The following is a 24,468-nucleotide window of genomic DNA, read 5'->3' as shown; positions in this document are numbered from 1 at the left end:
ACTACATTTCTAGGAAAAAGTAGCATTTTATTTGAATGCGAAATTGGATACTATATAGTAATTTCAGGGCTCTTCACTATGTTACGTGCAATCGACGAACGTTGCAATTAACTGCTCTTTGAAATTTTTTACTTACTCAACAGCTTTTTTCAAAAGTCTCTAATTTTCTTTCATTCACATTTAAAATAAACTACTGAACATCAACAGTTTGTAGTTGTTCTTTTTGAGGAACATCAACAATTTTTGACAAATTCTAGTTTTTACTTTTTCTTTGTATATTACGACGAATCAAGCGAAAGTGCATGTAAGAAAATTCAGTATACATTTGTTTTGATAATGTTTTCAAGAATTTATTCCTTAACACAGAAAATTCTTACAAGTTAGTCTTTGGAATAATGAGATTCTTTATTTCACCTATACATTCAGTAACGAGTAGAATATTGTCAATGACCAGTGTTCGCACATTCTAGATGCCGAGTAGGTTTCAATTTGACAATAGTATTATATGATCTTTCGTCGCGTAATAAAATGTTACTGTATTTGCCTTGTTAACATCACCGGTACCAGGATCAATGTCGTCGTTTGAATTCACCGATGATGTAGCTAATTATTAGTTTAATTGCATATTGGTACATAAGAAACTAACCTGCATTGTGATCTAAACGCGAATATTGAGTGAGCTAAACAAAAGACTGATCTGATTTGACAAACAAATCTGGTATTTCTCGTTTGTTGTGCTTTAAATTTTCCGACATACACATGTGTATGTCAGAACGCGATTTTGCAAACATCGTTAGCTAAACTATTTCTATGACTTCTTAAATTGTTCGATTCATCTTTCATTCAACCTTTATAAAAAAAATGATCAATCAGAAAGGTCCCTGTATTTGTCTATCGTCAATTTCCATGCTGCTGGGTATTTTTGTTTGTGTTTATCATTGAAAAAATATTTAAACCATAAAAAGAAAACTCATATAAGTTTGAACTCTAAGACCTCTCAAGGAACACTTTTACTCTTCATATGATTCTCAAAATATATAAATAATTTGCTTAAATGAAATCTGGTTGCGATAAAATTTCATTTGTTGGTTATACAAAATTAATTTTTAAGGATTCTTCATGGAATAGTGTTTGAAAAATAGCTGAAGTAGGATACATGATTGTAAAATCATGGTTTGATGAATATATTCTAACACTAACTGTTTTTTTTTTACATTTTTGTATGACACTACAGATGATAATGGTCAACCACCTATCCTTGACAATATGAGTATAAATATTCTGTCAAATTGATATGTATCATCTAGTTTAACTTGCCAATATCACAAATTAGAAAATTCAAATCAAGTTAATATTTAGGCATTATAATCGATCCACACTTAAGGTAGGATGTGCATGTTAATAAAATGTGTTTGAGTGTACTAGTTTCCGATCTATGCGTTAATTGTCAAGTAAGATTGGGTGAGGTCGTGCATACGCTGCTCGTCAGATTAGTGAAAAAGCAAAAATGACGGAGTAGGAGTAACAACGCGTCTGTGCAAAGGTTTGCTTAAAATTGGGAAAAACTTTCACTGAAAAATTCCACATGTTTAACCAAACATGATTGCTGCATAGGCCGAAAAAGTGGTATAATTGGTTTAAGCTTTTTAAGGAGGGCATAAGTTCGGTTGCCAAAGATCCAAAAAACTAGACGACCTTCCTCATCAACAGACGACCAATACGTTCAGAGTGTGCACGCTGCAATTCGTCATTAGTGTCCGTGAGGTTGCTGAAGAATTTGGCATAATTGTGGGATTTTGCCTTCCAATTCTAACTGAAAAACTTGTATTGCATCGCATCAGTGCAAAATTCGTGCCGCGTTTGTTGGTAGAAGATCAGAAGCATAATTGAGAGTAAATACGTCAAGAATTGTTGGCAAATGCACATATCACTTCCTCAAGAACATCTTAATAGGTCTAACCAAAATTTCAATTAGACGTGTTGTTTCTCCAGTTCCTTCATATTTGCTATCTAAGTAATCCGTAAGAGCAACTTACTCACGACCTCACTCAATCGGTAGTTACTTGCCAATTAAAGCATAAATCGAAACCTAGTAAAAGGTGATGTTTTACCAAGATATGCTGCTAGATGCTTACGATGGCTATATGATTATATTTTTTAACAAAAATCATAGATTACTGACAATCAGAAATTATCGCTTACAATAAAGCATCTACGAGGGATGGATCAAAAAATAAATAAATTACACCCTTGTCGTGTTCTTGAAGTGAAAGGGATATATTAATGTCTTATAGTGACAGCACTGGTTGTGTTGTCTTCATGCTCCCTCAGCTGCAATTCAGTATGTGTGTAGTGTCGCTGTCAATATGGCATGTTCTCTAGAAGTGTCGTCCAGCATAGTGTGTTCAGTAGTCTGATTTTGGTGGGAAAATTATTACAATTGTGAAATTCATCCCCAAATAGTTGAGGTATATGGTGAGAATGTAATGTCACGCTCATGATCACAAAATGGTGCCAAATGTTTAGAAACAGAAGAACAACTGCACGCTAGGCGTCCTTCAACTGCAAACACGACTGGTAACGTGGAACAGGGGAATGAAATGATCTTGAGTAACCGGTGCATTAAAATTAGAGAGATTGCAAGTGAACTTAATATCAGTTTTGGTAGTATGTTTGTGATTATTCACGATCAGCTTGGTTACCGTAAGATGTGTATATGATGGGTGCCACATCTGTTGACCGACAAACATCAATGTTTTGTGTCTGCTTTTTTTTTTCTTCAATACTATTTGAGGACTGGTCCAGTTTTTGAAACAAATCATCACAAGGGATGAAAGCTGGGTGCTTCATTACACTCCTGAGACTAAACAAGATCACATGAATGGAGACACAGAAATTTGCTGCAGCCAAAAAAGAGAAAACATCCCCGCATGTTCGAAAGGTTATGCTGTCAGTCTTTTCCGATTCTGAGGGAGTTGTTTTACAGTGAATTTATGCCTCGAGGAACTACAATCAATGCTGTAAAAGTTTAAAACAATTGCGTAAAGCCATTAAAGATCAAAGAACTGGAAGATTGAGTGATGGAGTCGTTTTTCTTCACAACAATGCTACTCCTGAGTTGCTGCAAAAATTCAAGTGGGGTATGTAGTCTCATCCGTCTTACAGCCCTGCGACTTCCACCTGTTTGGTCCTCTCAAGTGAGACCTGGGAGGGCAGCGCTACGCTAATGATGATGAACTGAAGGAAACGGCCCTTAAATTGTTGAAGGGAATTGGATGAAATTTTTATGAGAATGGAATTGAAAAACTTGTCAAAAGGTATGAAAAGTGTTTAGAAAAACATGTAGTTTTTTGTTCAATAAAAAAGAAATATTGTCTTATAAATATACGTTTGTTTCATAGAGGGAGTGTAACTTACTTTCTGATCGTCCCTTGTATAACTGACATAACATTCATGGTGCAATTTTTTATAGCACCTCAAAACAGAACTTCACAGCATTAGGTTGCTTGTGCAAATGATGCACGACTATTGCTTACTTTATCACGAGACACAAAAAAACACACCATGTCGCTTGTCCCTCTTGTTTGTGTCAAGAGAACCCGCACAGTTGAAAATGCCATTGTTGCCAAAAGAGAATATCTTTAATATTAACCCCCATGAGGAATATAGTGAGAAGTCTTAGTGGAGATAACTGACAAACCTCAAAGGTTTAAATCAGAAAAATTTTATTAAAATCTGTCCAGCAGTTTTTATGTGATATGTGCAGAGGGACATCTCCATCATTTCATTATATGTATAGAAAATATCTATTTTGGAAAAGTAATGCTAAACTATACTTATTCAACACATGATTGTGAATATTGGTGTTCAAATTGTGCACCAACTGTCTATATTCATGTGCATTAAACCTCATTTTTAAAGCTTACTAGATCTGGTTAACTGGATTTAGAGAGTGGGGATACTTAACATTTTTTCTAAACAGTTCTTCCCTCATGTCTCATCACCCCATTAACCAAAAAAAAGGGTACAATTAAGCAGAGATATTTGCTCTACATAACCCAGCTTTGGCCTGATTTTTTACTACATTGGACCATGAAAGATCAGATATATTTCTTGTAAAATACAACCTTAATGAATATTACTTAAGTTAGGCTAACTGATTAAAGATAATAATTATCCAATAAATAAACTTTTATGTCCCAAAAAAACAGTCTTACTGTCAAACATCATGAGTTATGAAATCATATGTTTTAGAAGAACCATGGAATATATAGTTAGCTATTTCCTTATGATTAAAGGTTTCTAAAATAACCTTAATTGAGTCCACCCCATCTACCCTTGAGTTCTGTAATGTAAAACATGATATCTATAATTAGAGGATGGGAATGCTAGCCATTAACCTAAACCATATATTTTATTCTGTCTTCAATTTAGTTACAGAGAGAGTGTATTAGGTGATGTAATGTATGAGAAAGCTCCATGTGTGGTCAAGCAACACAGCCACAACAGAAATCAATAAAAAAATTCCCTGTTTTTAGATTAATTTGCATGCTACTTTAATTAGTTAAAAATTAACTACAACAGCCTGGGGGTAAAATTCAAATATCAGCCTTTATGATTCCCAGTAACATGTATACTTTTCCAGTTAAGAAATTTTGTGATAAAGAAGTGATGTAGCACTGAATGTGACAAATCAAAAAGGAACTAGATATTTAAAAGCTATAATATCAATAGAATAAATTGGGTATTCTGTCTGGAATATCTCTTGGGGATATTGAAGGTCTGCAATTCAGGAAGATCTAAACCATCACTGAAGACGTCTCCAGACATCTCTTTATCGGCAACATAAAAAAAAAACCTCTACTTAGATGTTAGATCTAAGTCGAGGTACAGGTCATACAGATACCTACTTAGATCTTACAGCAACTTTCTGAAATCTCATGTACATTTGAATGGAGATAACATCAATCGTTGAATTTTTTCTGGAACTGAAGAAAACTTCAGTTTTCTTCAAGTGAGGAAAACGATAACAGACATGCACACACAAATAACTTCTTAACTCAAATGCAAATACAGTCTCCATTCCATTGTGGGTAAAAAAAATAAAAGTAAAATTATAATAAAAAAGTAAATTAACAAAATTTTTATTATTTAATGTAACAAATAAAAAAATATATTTCTATTAAAACAAAGATAATTACTTTTAACAAAAATAATCAATAGAGCTTAATAGTTGTTGATACAAGGCCCATTCTCGGTTGTATTAGATTACTTGCTTCATGCCATATATTAGTATTAGCCAACAGATTTAATTTATGAACAGTATCTATTGCTTCACGTTTAGAATTTCTACCTCCAATTAATAAAATATGATTTTGATAAATAGCAGCACTGTGTGCATATCTGCTACCAGAGAATTTATAGTTATCCATAAGTTGCCAATTATTTAAAAATATATCATACCTGAAAAAAATTATAATTATTATTAAAATTTCAAATAATGTAAAAAAAAAAAGCAAAAGCTCAAAATACAATTATGGTTTTAAAAATATGTAGTGGTATAGAAAGTAAACTTCTATTATTTTTTCTCATTAGTCAATTGCCTGTTCTGTTATATTTCCCCATCCTTTTTGTTTTGCAATATTTTGTATCCGCAACATATTTGTTACCATCATATTACATAATTGTTACATATATTGTTAACTACAACTTCATTTATATTATAATATTAATTTGCCTTCATTTACAATGTTTGCTTACTGTTCTTCCATCTATTATGAATTGAGTCTGTTAAAGCATAATTTTTTTTAAACTTCTATCACAACTCTTTTCTTCTTCAGTTCATTTTATAAAACTGCTCCTTTTAATTTTAACCAATCAACCTAATTTTTTAAATTCTTAAGAAAATCACCTTTAAAAAGCCTCCACTAGTCTTACTCATTATATTACATTTCTCATTCATAAAAAAATCATATATGCTGATTTAAGAATAACAATGTTGATTTTCTGTACCAGTGGGAAGAAAATCACAACTTTTTTGATCCTAGGTGCTCAGTAAGAAAAATGTAGTTAGTAGTTAAGAGGAAGATAGCAGAACAATTCCTCTGGAAATGTCATAAACTGAGTTTCATTATTTTAAGAGGTAGGATGAAAAGACATTTGTATATGTTTTATTAAATAATCTAGTATTACTTACACGGACATTTTGGAATCACTGTATAAAATTAAGTGGAAAACAAAGAAGAGAAATGAGATCTTATCTTGGTTAAAAACTGCCAACAAACAAATGAAGATGAATAAAAAAAAATAGTGTATAAAGATGACATGACTTTTCAGATATTAATAGAGTTTGATTTTAGATGTTTCAGTAGGTAAGCATCAATTTAATTAACCCTCTCTGTACTTCATTGGTTACGATATCGCCACTGCGCTACGTTGTTTTTTTTTTTTAACCATCGGGTCCACTATTAGGCATGCTTCAGAGGATGAGATGAATGATTTGTAGCGTGTGTGAAAAAGGCATGGCATTTTCACACATTGTATAAATCAATACTAATGGTGGATCTGGAGGTTAAAAAAAACACCCTCAGTACAGATGGTGACTTACAATCATGACTTTCATAATATTCACTGCAGATGGACATACGTATTGCTATCAGATAAGACATATCTTTATCACTTCTGAACTCTCACGTTTTATCCCATGGTAATGTAAGAAATATTTCTCCATCTCAACAGAACGCTTTTTGTAGTTTGTGATTATGGCAGTATTTAAGATGCTAATGTTCTTTGATATGAAGTCTTAAGTTTAGACTTTTTATGTAGTCATGAGTTGTATTAATAGGGGCAGAAAGGAGATTGGCAGTTAGTCAGTACAAAATATGATTCATCAACAGGCCTTGATTAAAATACATAGAAACCTGACAAAAAAAAATGATGATATCTATGTACATGGGTCTCAACTCTATCACCAATATCACTTTGAAGTACCAACAGAGAAGGAAGTTATCATTTCCACTCATACCTGGAAAATAATTACATGTTAATCTCTAGTAATTAGGAGGCTAAGGATTTACTATTTAGATCTTTTAATCTACCTTTGGTAGTAGATAATCCTATAAAAATTAATCCCTCTTCTCAAACTCACAGATTATACTGCTGCAAATTTGTCAACTGACTACTTTATAAGTTCTGTTTTAAACAGTTTAACTATTTATGAAGCAGACAATTTTGCCTTCCAAACATAATAACATGAAAAATAAAATCAAAATATTTTATAGAATATTCTATAGGTAAAAATTGATCTGAGTAGTGCAACCTATTATACAGTATTCTGGGTATGCTGAATGAGCCAAATGAAATATTTAATTTTTTTAAATATTTTCTCAAGTATTACAAATGGTATAAGTCCACCCAAAGAGATCAAATACAAGCAACCTTCCATGAGATTTACTGAGGGCTTTTAAAATTTCATGGTGGTAGTTAAAAATTCATCAAAGGTAGAAAAATGAAATAATAACAGTCTTAGATTTTCAGGTTACTTTTAAAGGTACCTTTTAAACTACCTATATTGCATTCCAAAAATAAGATCTCAACTTGTGGCTACGAAGTCAAAATATATTGAAACTTAATCTGTGGAGTAAAGAGTGTTTTCATCTATTGCTATAAACAATAAACAAATAGAAATTCTAGTTAATGGTAATCTTGCTTCTGATTAAATGTTGCCAATAATTTTAATAAATGCCAATATTTCTTTTTTTGGATTTAATTCCTTCTTATTACTGTTGTAGAGATCATATGAATATTCTTTCTCATTATGTCTCTTCAGCTAATCAAAACATTAATCTGGAACCAGTTTCTAGGAGAAGAGATCTTGTCCATGATTGGCTATCTTGAAAGTAAAAAATAACTTCACTAAATATATTTGAATATTTAGTATTTAAAATTAAATATAAAAATTGTAAATAGGTCTGGTAATATGATGTTATGATATTCTAGCATCTGGTATTATTAATCACTGTTTTCCAAGATTGTTTAAATTTGGTTTCATTTGTTGAAAATACTTTCATGAAGTTATTATCACTTGACATTCTTAAAAAAGTCTTGTCTATCAAAAACAATTTTTGTTTTTAACTTTTGAATTGTTTTAATTTGTAAAATTTAAAATGCTGAGTGAAAAGCAATTTGGTTACAGAAAAGGCTTTTCAATTACCTCAGCAAGTGAAAAATTTATGATAAACTGTTTAAAACCTAAATTAAAATCCATATACATTTCTGTAGACCTGACTAAGACATTTTGTTCTTGTTGATCATTCTACATTAATTTTTGAATTAAGTACAATGGTATTAAAAGATATTTCCTAAATCTGTTGAATAATCCCAAAACTTTGCTTTAAGCAGATTTTTTAACTACAAGCTAAGTTTTAAAGAAAAAAAAAAATTAAGTCTTTTTGCATTCATATGGTACTCCAATTACGAAACACATAGTTGTACTGTAAGCAGCCTGTTAATAAGTAAACATATATTTTTCAAGCTATGGAAATTTAGATCACCTATGACTATAATCCTCAGTGCAATTTTAAAATCACTGAAAGGGAGATCTTAGAAAGTATTTAAGTAAAATATAGAAAAATTGAAATTAAATAAAATATGTGAAAAATACTATAGAATATTTACCTTTCAATAGTGCATAGAGGTTCTACATTTTTTCCACAAGTAGCAAAAATGCTATTTTCAAACAATACGCACGCAAAGTGAGAACGAGGGGTTAAAAGACAGGCAGCTTCAATCCAGAAATCTTGGCCAGTATAAAAACACTCAACATTATTTAATGCATCTCCATTTTCTCCTATATATTATAAATAAGAGAGAATTATAACAGCAGAACACATACTAATTAAAGTATTTAAATACATTCTATTAGCACTGCTTCTTACTTCTTATTTCTAATGTCTAGTGATGATTTTTTTATATCAAAATATTTATAAGTATTATTTTCTATTATAAAGCATTTAGACACATTCTATTAGCATTTCTTTTTCTGCAACATTGGCTGGTCAGGTTACATAGTATAAATTTTCTATTTATTTCATTTTATATTTAATTTTTTTAATTATGACACCATATTTATATATATGTAGTTATTTTATTTAATTGACTTCAAAGTTTATATATGACTGTAATTTTAATCTTTTAATTTTAATTTAAACATTTTTGTTTGGTATGTAATTTTATATAAATATATCTTATATACAACTGATGATACGGGATCCCATGAAAGTTTTTTGGAATAAAAAAATAAGGTAAGTGTCATTTCATTTACTTTATAATTCGGTACTTGGGGTGTTCAAGTTGGTTTTTGATTATAAAAATACAATATATATATATATATATATATATCAAAATAAAAATATCATACAGTAATATACTAATGTGGTAGAGTACATGTCACACATAGTTCTCACCAAATGAATTTTCTAGTTGTTGAAATCAAAATATTGGGATAAATGAATACATACTGGTAAATAATTACATGTTTATAATTACAGAATATGATGCAAATATCTTTTTATCAGAACCACTTAAGACTAAAATCACAGCTATATCCAGTTTAACACTAAAACACATCAAAAAATGAAGTTATACAAGAAAATATAATAATGAACACATCTTTCATCGTAAGAATATCATTGTATTTTGGGATTCTATTAATTTGTGTTTAAATCATTTTTTTAATAGCAAAACTATCTGCAAAGTTTCTTACATCAAGTAATTCAAGAATCTTTATTATTTAATAATTTAAGAATCTTTAAGTGACAGACATTTAAGCAAAATTATCCTTCAATAATAAACAGCCTATACTATTAACTGTTATGCAAATACAGATAATGGAAGTTTTCTGTACTAATTTGATTGTTCAAAATCAAAACTATTTAAATCACAAACTGATGAAAGGTGAAAACAAGATGAGAAATGAATAATTTCAATAAGCTGTTTCTGTAATAATTTATAAAATATTAAAATTATGATTCAGGGACTTTTACACATTTACACAGGTGACCAATGAATATCATCTGAAAAACATGTATTATGTATGAAAATGAAACCAAGTATATTTACAGCAGGATATTTCTTATTATATTTAATTACTGTAACTAATAATGATGGCTGCTGTATTACTATAGTAATATAACTGAATTTGTAACATCTGCTGCAGCAGTTACAAAATGAAACATACTTTAATCAATCTTGAAAAAAAATTATTTCTGACCTGAACCTCCTATTGCATAAAGAATTCCATTTACAGCAATTAAACAATGATTGCATCTTTTATGTAACATTGGACTTGCTTCCCGCCACTTTGTAAAGCCCTCTTCATAAAACTGCACAAAAGAACTGCATTTTTTAAATCGCTGTTCAATATTTAGCTCAAATGAAGTAAAATGTTCAAGGATTATTACGTTATGAAATTAATAATTCCTCAAAATTACAAAAATAATCTGCACATAAACATTTGTATGAGCACACTTTTCATTTGTGCCTAAAATTTAATATGAATAACAGGAATTATTCTCCCTAAAAGAAAACAGTAAGGATATTTATGATATAGCTAAATACTAAGCACTGTCTACTTTTAATATTTTTATTAGCATTTTTTCCCCTGAGGTTAGAATGCTTTCTGGTCATGAAATAGCCTGTGCTAATCAAATAGCACGTTTTCTTTCATCTCTAATACATCACTGTGCTCGTCCAATAGCAAAGTTTCTTTCACCTCTTACATCATTATGCAGGCCCAATAGCAAATTTTCTTTTATCTCTTTATCGTTTTTATCTATCACTTTTCTTTTATCACATGGAAACAGTGTACTCTCAGGATAGTTTTCATCTTTAGAAGCAGAACTTTTTAAAAGTGGTAAATCAGGTGAATACAGAAGTCTGGATACAACAGTTGAATTATGGTTTGTCAAAAAATGTTGGATAAGAAGTGCTGAATTCATGGGTGCCTTGTTATGATCACGTATCATATTTTTTATTTACCATGCTTCAGGCCTCTTCTTTCCCAATGTTTTTCACAAACGCTGTATTACTTCAATATAAAACTTTATTTAATACATAGACTGTGTGGATGTATTCATTATTAACTACATATCAAAAAAAAAAAAAAAAAAAAAAAAAAAAAAATTAGTAGCATCTTTACATTTGCCTGAATTTGGTATGCTTGATTTGTAACACCAATTATAAAACTGAAAGGCTCATATATTTTAATTTCTAAATTTCTAAAACATATCTGAGTTTCTGAAAATGTCTTGTCTAATTTAAAAAAAATCAGGAAAACTAGTTGCTCATCAAGAATTTTCATTTTCTTTATAACAGAAAATGTAAGTGTGAAATAACCTCACTTATGTGCTTGCTAACTGGAAGTGAAACAGCATAGTGGCATGGCAAACAGAATATTACTTTTAAAGAATGCCACTATGCAGTGCCATTAATGATGTACCAAACCGATACACGAGGCATATTCATAAAGTAAGGGCTGTTTGTTCATTAAAAAAAAATAACTCATGATAAAAGGTCTTTACTTATAGTTTTAGTTTACTACATATCTACTTCACTTTTTAACATAATCACCATTCAGTCTAAGCATTTTTCTTAATGCTACACCAGTTTCTTTAACCCCTCTGTATAGAAGTTTGCCGCCTGGAACTGAACCAGTTGACAACAGCAGTCTTGAGTTCATCGTTTTCAAACTGTTGTCCACCAAGAAGAAACTGTTGTCCAACTGTTTTCAAACTGTTGTCCACTTTTTCAAATGCAAGAAGAGAAAGTAGTTGCTACGTGCAAGGTCAGGATTATATGGAGGTCGGTCAAAAAGTACCCAACGAAAATCTTGAATAAGATTCTTGTTGGTTAAGGCAGCAGTGTGAGGATACGCATTGTCATGATGGAGAATTATACCAGACGACAGTTTGCCACATCGTCAATTTTGGATAGCATGACTCAGTTTGGTAAGTGTTTTGCAGTACAAATCAGCTGTGACTGTTGATCCTCTCTCTTTTTCCTGTTTAGCCTCCGGTAACTACCGTTTAGATAATTCTTCAGAGGATGAATGAAGATGATATGTATGAGTGTAAATGAAGTGTAGTCTTGTACAGTCTCAGTTCGACCATTCCTGAGATGTGTGGTCAATTGAAACCCAACCACCAAAGAACACCGGTATCCACGATCTAATATTCAAATCCATGTAAAAATAACTGGCTTTACTAGGACTTGAACGCTGTAACTCTCGACTTTCCAAATCAGCTGATTTGGGAAGACGCGTTAACCACTAGACCAACCCGGTGGGTCCATGTTCCATGAAATCAACCAAAATGATGTCCTTTTCATCCCAAAAATCTGTAGCCAACATTTTTCGACTCTAGTACGGAGATTGCTTAAACTTTTTTAGTTTTGAGGAACTTGAATGACGCCAATCCATTAACTGTTGTTTCGATTCTGCATTGGTGTAGGGTATCCACATCTCGTCATCCGTAACAATGTGGGAAACAAATCATCTCTATCTTGTCAATAGCAGTTCATTGCTCATCGACTGCACATTCTTTGCTCTTTATGTTGGTCAGTGAGCATTTTCGGTACCCACATTGTACACAATTTGTGATATCCGAGCTTTTCTGTGACAATAGTGTAGATAAGGTGCATCCAACGTGAGGAAATTAATCAGTCAGAGCACTAATCGTCTACTGCCGATCACATCATAGTTTTCAGTTCAATTGTTCAACAGTTTCGTTGGTCTGAATATTGGGCCTGCCACTCTGCTCATGTCATGCACATTTGTGCGGCCATTTTTAAAGTCTCAACACCATTGTCTAACCTTTCCTTCACTCTTTACTGTAGATCCATACCTAGGCACAACTCCTGATTAATTTTAGCAGCTGAAGATCCTTTTACATACAAAAATCGAATCAAATTGCACACTTCACAACTGGCGGGAGAAATGATTATAGTGGACACCGTGACCTACATTCATCGATAGGCAAACGATTACTGAATCAAAACAACTGCAGTGGCTTTGTAAATAGCCGGTAGATACCCCTGTGTGCTTGACACTGTGTTTAGACCCAATAATATTTAAATGTAAGTCGACAACCGTTACTTTATGCCTCGTACTATCATGCTATTTCATAAGTTCATTCATTTTTTGATATCTCTTCTGCAATACAAATATATGTAAATAATACAATACTAAATACAATCTAAATGGTAATTTGACAAACTTCTGAATATTTTTTTATTACAAAATAATACATCTTGTCTAAGAAGGCATGCAAAATAAATAAATTTCTTACATAGAGATGGTAAAAATGAAATACTTATATGGAAAAAAAAAATTAATTTTTTTTCCCATATAAATACTTGTATTCTATTTTGTTATATGTTATTCAATATTCTTAAACAGATATTATTGAAAGTTTTTTTATTTAAACAGTACATCTAATGTAATAAAAGCAGACTATGATATTAAAAGTTAGAAAATTATTAATATTTTAATGACCTTACCTATTTTATTAACACAAAATGTTAAAAAAGTTATGTTATTTTATAATTGATTACAGCAGAAAAAGTGATATATTTAATTATTCTTAATAATTTATGAGGGTAGTTTGGAAAGTAATCTCCTTTTGGCTATAAATAAAAAACCTGCATTTATAAATATATTTTATTACATACAACTTAAAACTACAGCTTTTAAATATTCTTCAACATAGTCGCCATTTAAATTCAAGCATTTGTTATAGCGTTTCACAAATTTACAAAATACCTTCTTCAAAAAAATCAGCTACTTGGGTACCTGGTCAACCTTTCACAGAATTTTAAAGTTCGTCATCATCATCATCATCAAACTGCTGCGACGAAAGTCATTTCTTCATATGAGTGAAAAGATGAAAATCACTCGGTGCCAAGTCCGGTCTACTAGGAGAATGGATAAAAAATGTCCCATTGAAACTGATTCAGAAATTCTTGAATTCTTCAAGCACTGTGTTGCAAAAAAACAACACTGGATGAAGCATACTGTGACATTTGTTCTGAATCGCTTGTCAAAGTTTCACAGTAGATTAATGAAGTAATCGTCACACCACATTTAATAAAATCGATTAGAACTCCCTTAGCATCCCAAAAAGCCATAGCCAAAAGCTTCCTTGCTGTCAAAGTTTGGGGCAGGTTTTCTTTGGCTTCTATAGAGAACTGGTATGGTGCAAAGTGATTTTCATCTCTTCACTCGCATGAAGAAATGGTTTTCATTGCAGCACTTCAATGACGACAATGAACTTCAAAATGCTGTGTAAGGTTGGCTAGGTACCCGGCAGCTGAATTTTATGAAGATGGTATTATAAATTAGTGAAATGCTATGACAAATATATTTAAATGGCGACTACGTTGAAAAATAGTTAAAAGCTGTAGTTTTAAGTTGTATACTAAAATATTTTTATCTATGTAGGTTTTTTTATTTATAACCAAAAGAAGGTTACTTTCCAGACCGTCCTTGTATAAAAAAAACTTGAAAGTTTTTTTTGAAATATTGAACTTAAAGAATTTATAGAACTTCTATTTTTAAGGATGGAGTTTATTATCCTCTAACCTACATACTCAATATGATTGATCCCATTTTTAAGTTTTTAATTTTCATTATTATGCTTTTTTTTTAGTTAGCTAATCGATTTTGAAAAATAATGGAATAAATTGTTTAATGTTCCCTGAAATTTTCCAATTATTTTCTTTGATGTTCAGCTGACAATTTAATTTGTGCACAGCTTGAATTGCAAGCTACACACACATTTTCTTCCAGACCAGCAATGCGCAAGCCAAGGCTGTTTTGTTAGACAATTTCCTGGTCACTTACATATTCTTTATGTTCCTCATTAAAATAGTATGGAAATACAGTTCAAGACTGAAAATAAATAAAATATAAAATAATTACATACCCACACTTTATTGGTAATCCCAATATTTTGATTAAATCCACCAGTTACGTATATTCTTTTATTTACACAAGCAGCAGCTGCACCTTCTAAACCATGTGGTAATGATGGAAGTATTTCCCACTTATTTCTTTTGTAACATTCTACATGATCAACAGGACCAGTTCCATCATTTCCTCCTAAAAACAATTTCTTTGTAAAAACACTATAGATCAGGATCATGAATTAAAAAAAAAAAACTATATATAAATCCAAAAGCAGTTAATCTTTAGAATGAATTGACAAAAAATCTGATTAAATTCAACATAGATTTTCTGAAAAAATTTCCATTTACAGCTATATACTTTGGTTTTTTTTGTACTGTATTATAAAAATGGTAAATAAATTAAAAATGATTTAATTAATGAATAAAAAAAATTAATACTTTAAATGAATAATTAATAATGTTTAATTTTGTACTACCAGCCATAATCATTTTTTAACATTTTTTCTTTCTCACTACATTATGGTTCGTTAGTATTTTGTCACTTTGCAAACCTCTATTCAATAAACAAGAAAATTTTCCAGCTTTTTATAAAAGTATTTAAAAAAACACTATTTTCTAGTAGTCCTACTTGAGATTCTCTTTAGAAGTAACTTTCTACTTGTTGATTTGTTCCAGTCTACTTCTTTCAGTTTGTGCAAGTAAGTGAGCTGTGTTTATTGTCTGCAGAAATTTTTTGATATAAAGAGAATTAAGATTCTTTGCTGGTAAGAAGTTCTTTCAAATTGTGCAGGACATTTATAAAAACTTGTAATATATTTTATTTATTTTATAAAAATTTAATTTAATTTAAATTAAATTTAATTAAATTTAAATTTTATTTATTTTATAAAAATTTGTTGTAATAAATTAATAAAAAAATTATCAGCCATACACAGTGTTGTTAGAGTTTAAAATTAAGCATGCCAAGGCCAGTCAAAAATGAAGATCATGTTGACTGTCCTTTTTGTTTATATGATGTCATTAAGTTAGTATTCATTCCCCGTGATATGAATTTATTTAAAAATGATGAGATATTTAAGAGATGCACTGAAAAAGATAGGCAAACAAACAAATAATTCATGAGTACTATACCACAACAACATATTTTGAACTCTTTGAGCTTTTGCCAAATTATAACTCGACCTTCTCTATATTTAACCTGATTTGGCATGTTTCTGTTTTTGTAGATAAAAGATATCCCGAAAGGTTGTCAGTTCCAGACAAGAGAATACATTAAAGAAAATTTTTAATAGAACCATGGGCTAGTCCATGAAGAGCATACTATAATACATTTAACATATAAAAAAAGCTGAGAGCAGCATTGTAGAATATACTTCAGTTAAGATAAATCCACAAATAAAGAAAAATAATTTTGAAAATTTTTGATTTATTTTTTAATAAACATTGTCCATACTGTAAAATACAGACAAAATCAATTGGCATTTCTTAATATTACAAGATTAATAATTAAGTAGAAGTACTGTAAGTAAATAGTACAAATTATGTCATTTTTCTGCCTTTTACCATTGCGGTTTATGATTTAGGTGCTGAAACTTTAGCTATAATATATCTATTAACAAGAATAATTATCAAATCATGCAGAAACTAAGATAATCATGCAAAAAGTGTAGTTCGAGATATCATTTCAGAAAAGGAATTATTTAGAAGATTGTTGGCAACAAAATAAAGATTATAGTGACTTTCACTGAAATAATACTACTATTATTATTATTTAGTTATTAAGTCACAATTATATTATTAATAATTATTTAGATATTATTATTTATTTTTATTATTTTAGTCATTTTATTATTATTTTAGTTGATTTTCACAAATAAAATAAAGTATTTTTTAAAATTATTACTACATAAGAGGTTTAAGACAAGATCCCAGGATACTTCAGCCATAAGGCTTATTTTGCAACAGAGAAACTATTTAGACTAGGAACATTAGAGATTGATTTCGGAAAAATTTGTAACACTCTATAACTAGGCATGATGATGTAACTGATAAAATCTATTCTTTCTAACAAAAAAGTAACATGAAACTGGTTTTGGATGAGGCAAAAATTGAAAAAATGTCAGAGGAAAAAGGTTTAGGTAATCATTTAATCTATACATTGAGATGTAATAGATAACAATTCCATTATTAGTCACATGCAATATGCAAAAAAATTAACCTGACGTTTGATTCTCAGTAACTTTTTATTTTTTTTTTCAAAACTCTTAAATTCTGTGAAAAACTATCTCTAATGTTATCCAAAAAGTACTCCTGAGCTGAATTTTGTAAGTTATATTTATTATTGCAAAATAAGAATTTTGCAACATAAAAAAACATATACAAGGATTTCTGAACTAAATTGAAAAAATATGCAAAATGTGACTTTTCTCACCAAACAAATTATTTTTCAGCTCATCTTTTAAATTTTTTATCTGTTTATAAAATTTTGCAATATTCTAAATGCATATATTCAAATGAAGCCAAATGCATGTAAAAAGTACTCTTTTTACCTTTAATTTAAGCTTCAATAGACTTAATCGATTCAGTAGTTTGTGAGATATTTACAATAAGGCAAATTAAAAGCAAAATTTACAGTAAAGCAAAATTAATATCTCCAAAGCTAATTAACATTAAGGGATGAAGTTTGGAGTAGCGATTAAGTAATATATAATACATATTGTTTTGATGTGTGCTTTGAATTTTTTAATGTAAAATTTTCAAAGAAACAGTGAACCGATCATGTGATTGAGTTTGCACTAGTAGCACAGTACGGCATCATACATTTCACAGCTTTCGAGTGCTCGCAAATGCCTTGAGCAAATCTTGTACGCCACTTCTATGATATAGTTTTTAAGAAAATATTTAAAGATTAATAAAATTAGTGAACTCTAAGAGTATACCTTTAACCTTTTTTTTAGAATTTATACATAAAAACTGGCAATTGGATCATAAAATTAAAAAAAAGAAGATATTCTCAATTCAATCAAAAGCACAACACTGATCTGTTTGAATTATTTCTTAAATGGAAAGAAGTTTAAATCAGAGTAATAGCTAACCAAATATGAAATAGATGACTAAGTTTAGATATAGCAGGAATTAGTGAAGCAAGACTGAATGAAATATGTAACTTTTTGTCAGAGATCACAAAATAATTTTAAAAAAATTATATAATGAATACACAGAAGGAACAACAACAGATAACAAGATAGTATAATTAATACAATAACAAATAATACAGTAAAGAACACAACTATTGTACATAATAAATTTAAAGGTAATTTTTCTTACCAATTATATAAATTAATTTATCTGATGTTGCAATAGCAGGAAAGAAACAACAATGAGCCATTGTTGAAACTGCCTCATAATAATCAAAAGAATTAGGTTTATCCAGTCTCCAACCTTTATTTTTATGAAGTACTTCTATACTGCGTAATGGAATCAGGTCATTATTATTATCAACTGTTAAACCTCCTATTGCAAAGCACAACTATAAAAAAAATTAATAATAAAGCATTAATTTAATAATACAGAATAACCCATAATAAAGTTGGTGGCTTACTATCATCTTATAAAAAATGTAAAATATGTAGATAAATACGTTAGAGGTAGATAATTTTTTCAAAAGTATATAGAAAAAATCTACCATGTTTATTTTCTCTATGTTGATTTAAATATTCCAGGCATTTCATTCAACAGGGTTTTTTGGGATAATAAAAAAAAGAGCCAATTTTTAGAGCTCTGATTCTGATGGCCTTACTTTCACTGATTATAATTTTTAATGTAATCCATTCAAAATTTGAAGCATTATTTATCCCAGTGTTCTCAGTTGATCTTTGGATCTAAAAATTACTATTCTCTTATATTTTTCAATGTTTCATCATTTTTAGTAAGATACGATATTTACACAACTGCAACTCATACAGATGCAGGAGTTGAATTCAACTCCTGCATCTGTATGAGTTGCAACAATATAAATGAAATATTTAAGTGAAGCTATAGTGAGTGAATTTGCTAAGCAATTTTTATTTTATTATTTCAAGGTAAATAAGTGGTGTAATGTTGGCAGATTCCTTTCAAGTATGAAATTATATAGCTTACTTGCATGTATAAACTGATGTTACATTTTTTCTTCACTATATAACAAATTAAAAAAATACTGCTCATACAATGAATTAACAATAAAATCAATAGAGTGTATTCCTTATTCCTATAAGTTTTAGTGGCAATGTTGTCTACATAAAAATCATATAAAGAAATAGGTATAAAAGTTTAGTGATCTAAGGTTTGTCTGATCTATTTAAAATAACACTTCAAAATTTAAAACAATCTGATTTTGGATCTCAAAATTTATAGTCATCATCATTAATAAGGACTTAGGAAATAAAGATTTTAATCTTCTTTAATCTGCTTCTATTTAATCATTTTTTAAAAAAAATCTCACATAATCCTTTGAAACAATGTTTCTTAACCTTGGGGTTGTGGTTATATGAAAGGGGGGGGGTCGCGAAATTAGTCTACAGCAAAACAATAATGAAATCATTTATTACAAACATTTTATTTACGAAAGGCTATCTCTAAAGTAATGACCATTTCATTATAAAAAAATTTATTCTGAAAACTTTATAAATATTTTTTATTTCTCTTAAATGAAATACCTTATATTACTTCTCTATATAATCACCACATGAATTAAGACACTTATCATAGTGATACACCAGTTTCAAGATATCCTTGTCATATTCTTCTGCCGCCAGTCCATTTAGCCACTGATTACAGCATTTTTAAGTTCTTCATCACCCGCGAATTGCTTATCACTCAAAAATTCTTTCAATTTCCCAAACAAATGATAATCACAAGGAGCTAAGTCCGGACTATATGGGTGATCGTAAATTTCCCATCCAAATGTTTTCAGTAAATCACATGTCAGACCTGCAACATGTAAACGTGCGTTATGCAGCAGGACAATGCCATCGGTCAATTTTGAATGGCATGTCGTAACTTACGTAGAGTTTCACAGTAGGCTTCTGTATTTATAGCTGTTCTATGCAACATGAAATCAAACAGCAGTAAACCAAACTGATCCCAAAAGCCTGTGGCCATCAGTTTGTATCCAAATGGCTGTGGCTTGACCTTTGTTGGTCAGGTTGGTGATTAAGGATGACGCCATTCACATGACTGCTGTTTTCTCTCTGGCGTGTAATACGAAATCCATGTTTCATCGCTGGTAACAATTGAATTAAGGAACTCATCACCTATTTTCTGTGTAGCGCATCAAAAATTCCAAAGCAGATCCCATTTGAATTTTTTTGAGATGTTCCGTTAAGACGTGTGGCACCCAACATGCACAAACCTTTCGGAACCCTAAATGGTCATGAACAATGTGACCGATAACAAATCTTGAAACATCAGGAAAAAGAAGGGCCAGGTTGGAAATCGATGAGCAATGATCTTTTCTAATTTTATCATAGATGCGTTTGAACAAGTCCTCAGTGACTATCGAGGGCTTCCTCGAATGTTCTTCATCATGCACATTAATTGTTATTTCTAAACCTTTCACACCATTTCTGAATGTTTCTTTCATTCATTACATTATCACCATACACAGCAACCAATTGCCTATGAATTTCAGCCAACTTAACGTTTTGATGATTTAAAAAAACGCGTGACTCCATTTATTTCACAGTCGATGGCAACATCAATTTTCCTATTCATTTTATAATGTAACAACTAGCACATAATCAAAAATACTACAATGCGACAACTTACAGACAACAATGCAGTGTGTACATTACTAGTGTGGCCATGAATGATAGATTCGCCAACCTTAAGGAGAGAAATTTCTGAGCAGTGTTTAGTTTAGAGATATCCTTCATACGATCATAAGTACACATGTAAAAAAAACTAAATTAATATGATTGTTGCATTTGTTTTCCATTTAAAAGTTTCTACAAATGTGGATCTATGTTAGAAAAACACTAAAGCAAATTGTTTTCAATTGATAACACGATTCCTACATTTAGTTTTAACACACCCAAGACAAAAAACCCTTTTCAAAGAGGTAAGACATGGCAAAAGGGAATATTATTTTCAATGCTTCTGTGACTAAACTTCCACATCAACTTTGATGAGCGAGTCAAAATGTATCTAAATCTTCAGATGTGAATTGCAGTTGTAATGTTTAATCAACAGACATTTTGATGAGCTGGTCGTGAATCTCAACTGGTAACTTAGCAGCTGCACCAACATTTTCAGTAAATGGATTCAGTAACTATCTCTTTGAGAAATAATTTTTATTTTACGGGAAATACTTCGCCAACTGAATTTTTAGCTCATGCAAATTCATCTTTATGCTCTAAACTGCAGTGAGTAGTAGTATCTTCTTCATATAAGTTTTTCTCAATATAACTGAAAATGAAGGGAAAGATCAACATTTTTGCATTGAAGGTGATAATTCACATATCAATTTTTTTAATGAAAGATGAACTTTGTATGTCATTAAAAAAATGTTTTTTAACGTCCTTGTAAATTCACATTCAAGTTGTTTGAATTTGAAAATACATTAGCCAAGTAAGCCAACGGCAACAAATACTTACTATTCCATAAAAATATTGAAAGTGATATTTGTTTATCCTAGAAAAATATCATTAATTCATCTTGCAATTCCAGTTCCAGTAACACTTTACTGCACAATAATCATCTGACTTCTGTATGGAAAAGAAGAGATTTTTTTTCTTTTCCCCCATTTCATCGCATAGTTCAGCAAAGAGCCTATTCAGTAACGGTCAGTTTTTAATAAAATTAACCTTTTTTACAGCTTTACAAAGAATTTGTTTGAGATTTTATGGCACATTTTTTTTGGCAAGGGAATGTCTGTGAAGAAAGCATTGCATCCATTCCGCCCTCAGTATAAGACAATCATTCAATTTTTTCAGAAATTCACTGTTCTTTCCTGTTTTTGCCTTTGCGCCATCACTATACTACTGCAATCATTTATCCAATGTATGTTAAAGTTTTTAGTAGTTTCAGAAAAAACAAAAAGACACTGTCCTATTGCATGACCAGATATTGATTTGCAAGGCAACATATTTTCTTTGATTGATGTATCCCTATTGCATTCATATCTCACAAAACATCACAACTGAGAAATATTTGCACCCTCTGTTGATTCATCAGATTGAATACTAAAAAATTCACTAAAACTCACTTGCTGAATTATCTGATTATGAACACTGGCAGCAATATCATCGATTCCCCTTGATACTGTGTCATTAGAAAGCACAATTTTTTTCAATTCTTTTGCTTCTTCCGCACAAATTAAAACACTAACAATATCAATTACAGCAGGCAATATGAGGTTTTCTGCAATTGTTTGGTGTTTGGACATCTTAGCTACTCTTAGTGCTACGAGATAAGATACTTCAAGGGTACTTTTATCAGTATGGCCTCATTTACAAATAGAAGCTTGTTGATTTCTCAAAGTATGAAATTTTCTTTCGAAAAATTCCAAGGGTTTCCTTTTATGATCCAAATGTTTGGTTTCTAAGAGTCAAATTAATTTTGATGGCTTCTTGCTTTCATCGAAGAGAAAGCAAACAACCCATGTAGAATGAGGTAGAACCATAATTTAAATAACTGTGATTGTACAATCTTATCTTTTTACAAATCGATTCAATGGATGTAAATGGCTCACTTCATTTTTTCATAAATTTATCCATTTTGCAAAAAAAAATTTAATTGAAAAAACAGTTACATCATTTGACCATTCACTAAAAAATCGTAACCTCAATTATTATTATAAAAGTATGCTTTTAAAAACTTAAATAGAGGCACCAGATGCATGTCTTGCACTCGAATCTAACTGACATTCTGCAATCTCTTATGCCTCTTTTATACTGCTGAGAGCATGACATCTTCAAATGTACCGCGAGTAGTAGTGTCTCGGCTTTTCATCTGGAGGTCCTGGGTTTGAATCCCAGTCAGGCATAGCATTTTCACTTGCTACAATAGTTGTCATTCATCTCACATCATCTGAAGTAATACCTAACGGTGGTCCTGGAGGTAAAAAAAACCTTATTTTATAACTTTTAGATAAAAATTTTTAAAAATGTACTGGATTAATTTTCTTATTAAAACTGCTTTAAATGTTAAGTTACCTTGTAAAAAAGCTGCAGTGGTGTAATATAGAATGGCTTGTATGCTATATATCTGTCTGATATTGATGGACAGTAAATAAAAGGAAATAATGTTTAATTAGATACTTTGGTATCATAAATAGTCTATTTAAGTAAAAGTTAAAAAAAGTGCATAGTCATGTTATACTTCTTTGCATTAATGCAATGACAAATCTTACAGCATTTTTCACTACTAAAAAGAGTAATGTTTGACGGTTTTTATAATAAACATAACATAAATACAATACAGTTATTAAAACTAAATTCCAGCTATTTCAAGTCAGCTACCCACTTCCAGCTTCCACTTTATTTTACTGTATTTATCACTATTCTGCCAGAAATGTTTTCTTTCAGTATTATTTTGAAATACAACTACTCTTATCACGCAGCTTAAAACTGGAAAATTAATAGCTGAGAAACATGGTGAGATGCATAAAATTAAGGCTGTGTGATTAAGACAGCTAATGTTTTTTATTACTGGTTTATTGTTTTTTTTTTTTAAATAAGGATATGCATGGACCAATACAATACTTCAGTATGTTATGATAACCTAGAACTTTGTAGTTTTTTCTAATAAGTTACGAGTTGGTCAATCATATTGTAAATAAAAATTATAAAATAAGAAATTGTAAAAACAACAGTAACAAAAGATTTTGTATATAAAAATCATTACTAGAAGTTAAACAAAAATTTACAGATCACGTAAATGATTGGTATCTTATATTAATAATTAACCTCTAAAGCAGAATTCTTCTTAGAAGTTTTAACAGTAGTATCAGTATATTTTAAAGTTAACCACCTTGATACCTCCATGTTAATAAGACCAAGATCTATTAAGCAGCCATCTACATCATCTAAGGGTAACCAACTGGAAATCTTTTCTAAGTCAAGAATTTGGAATAAATCTGGTAAATGCTTTTTTCTTGATTTAATGTCATAATTAACCCAGTATCGAATAGCCTATAATTAAGAAATAAGTGAATTAAATTTCATTTCAAATATAAATTAAAAACAATATATGATACTCAAAAAAGAACATTTAAACTGCAGATTGTGTGCTCCTGCCACATGGGAACCAAGTGGCATATCTTGGTAACATATCGCCTTTTATTAAGCTTGTTAGTTGTTGAGTAACTATTGATTAAGTGAGGTTGTGCATACGTTGTTCATCAGATCAGTGAAAGTTTGAAATTTTGCGTAAAACTGTTAATATGCTCTTGAGGAAGTTGTTGTCTGCATTTGCAAGCTGTTCCTAACAAATTTCAACTCGAGTTTCCAGTCATGATTTGAGGGC

At 30.3% G+C, this 24,468-nt stretch overlaps 1 protein-coding gene across 4 annotated transcripts in view; it reads right to left on the bottom strand.

The window, feature by feature from the left end:
• Nucleotides 1-5,114: 5,114 nt before the first annotated feature.
• LOC142326272 (kelch-like protein 23) overlaps nucleotides 5,115-24,468 on the bottom strand; it is a 30,737-nt gene continuing 11,383 nt past the window's right edge. For 2 of the 4 annotated variants that reach the window (XM_075368614.1, XM_075368617.1), the window contains 6 exons: nucleotides 23,910-24,134; nucleotides 18,289-18,490; nucleotides 14,979-15,154; nucleotides 10,271-10,382; nucleotides 8,677-8,848; nucleotides 5,115-5,463 (listed from right to left, as the gene is read on the bottom strand). In XM_075368614.1, coding sequence (XP_075224729.1) covers nucleotides 5,217-5,463; nucleotides 8,677-8,848; nucleotides 10,271-10,382; nucleotides 14,979-15,154; nucleotides 18,289-18,490; nucleotides 23,910-24,134 — 1,134 coding nt within the window. In that variant the 3' untranslated portion in view covers nucleotides 5,115-5,216. The remainder of the gene's footprint in view (nucleotides 5,464-8,676; nucleotides 8,849-10,270; nucleotides 10,383-14,978; nucleotides 15,155-18,288; nucleotides 18,491-23,909; nucleotides 24,135-24,468) is intronic. The other 2 variants (XM_075368615.1, XM_075368616.1) reach the window with 2 other exon arrangements.

This window comes from Lycorma delicatula, chromosome 6 (assembly GCF_047948215.1).
Source record: "Lycorma delicatula isolate Av1 chromosome 6, ASM4794821v1, whole genome shotgun sequence".
Taxonomy (NCBI): domain Eukaryota; kingdom Metazoa; phylum Arthropoda; class Insecta; order Hemiptera; family Fulgoridae; genus Lycorma; species Lycorma delicatula.
The sequence above is the reverse complement of the archived record's forward strand: the minus strand, read 5'-3'. Positions and strand labels throughout refer to the sequence as shown.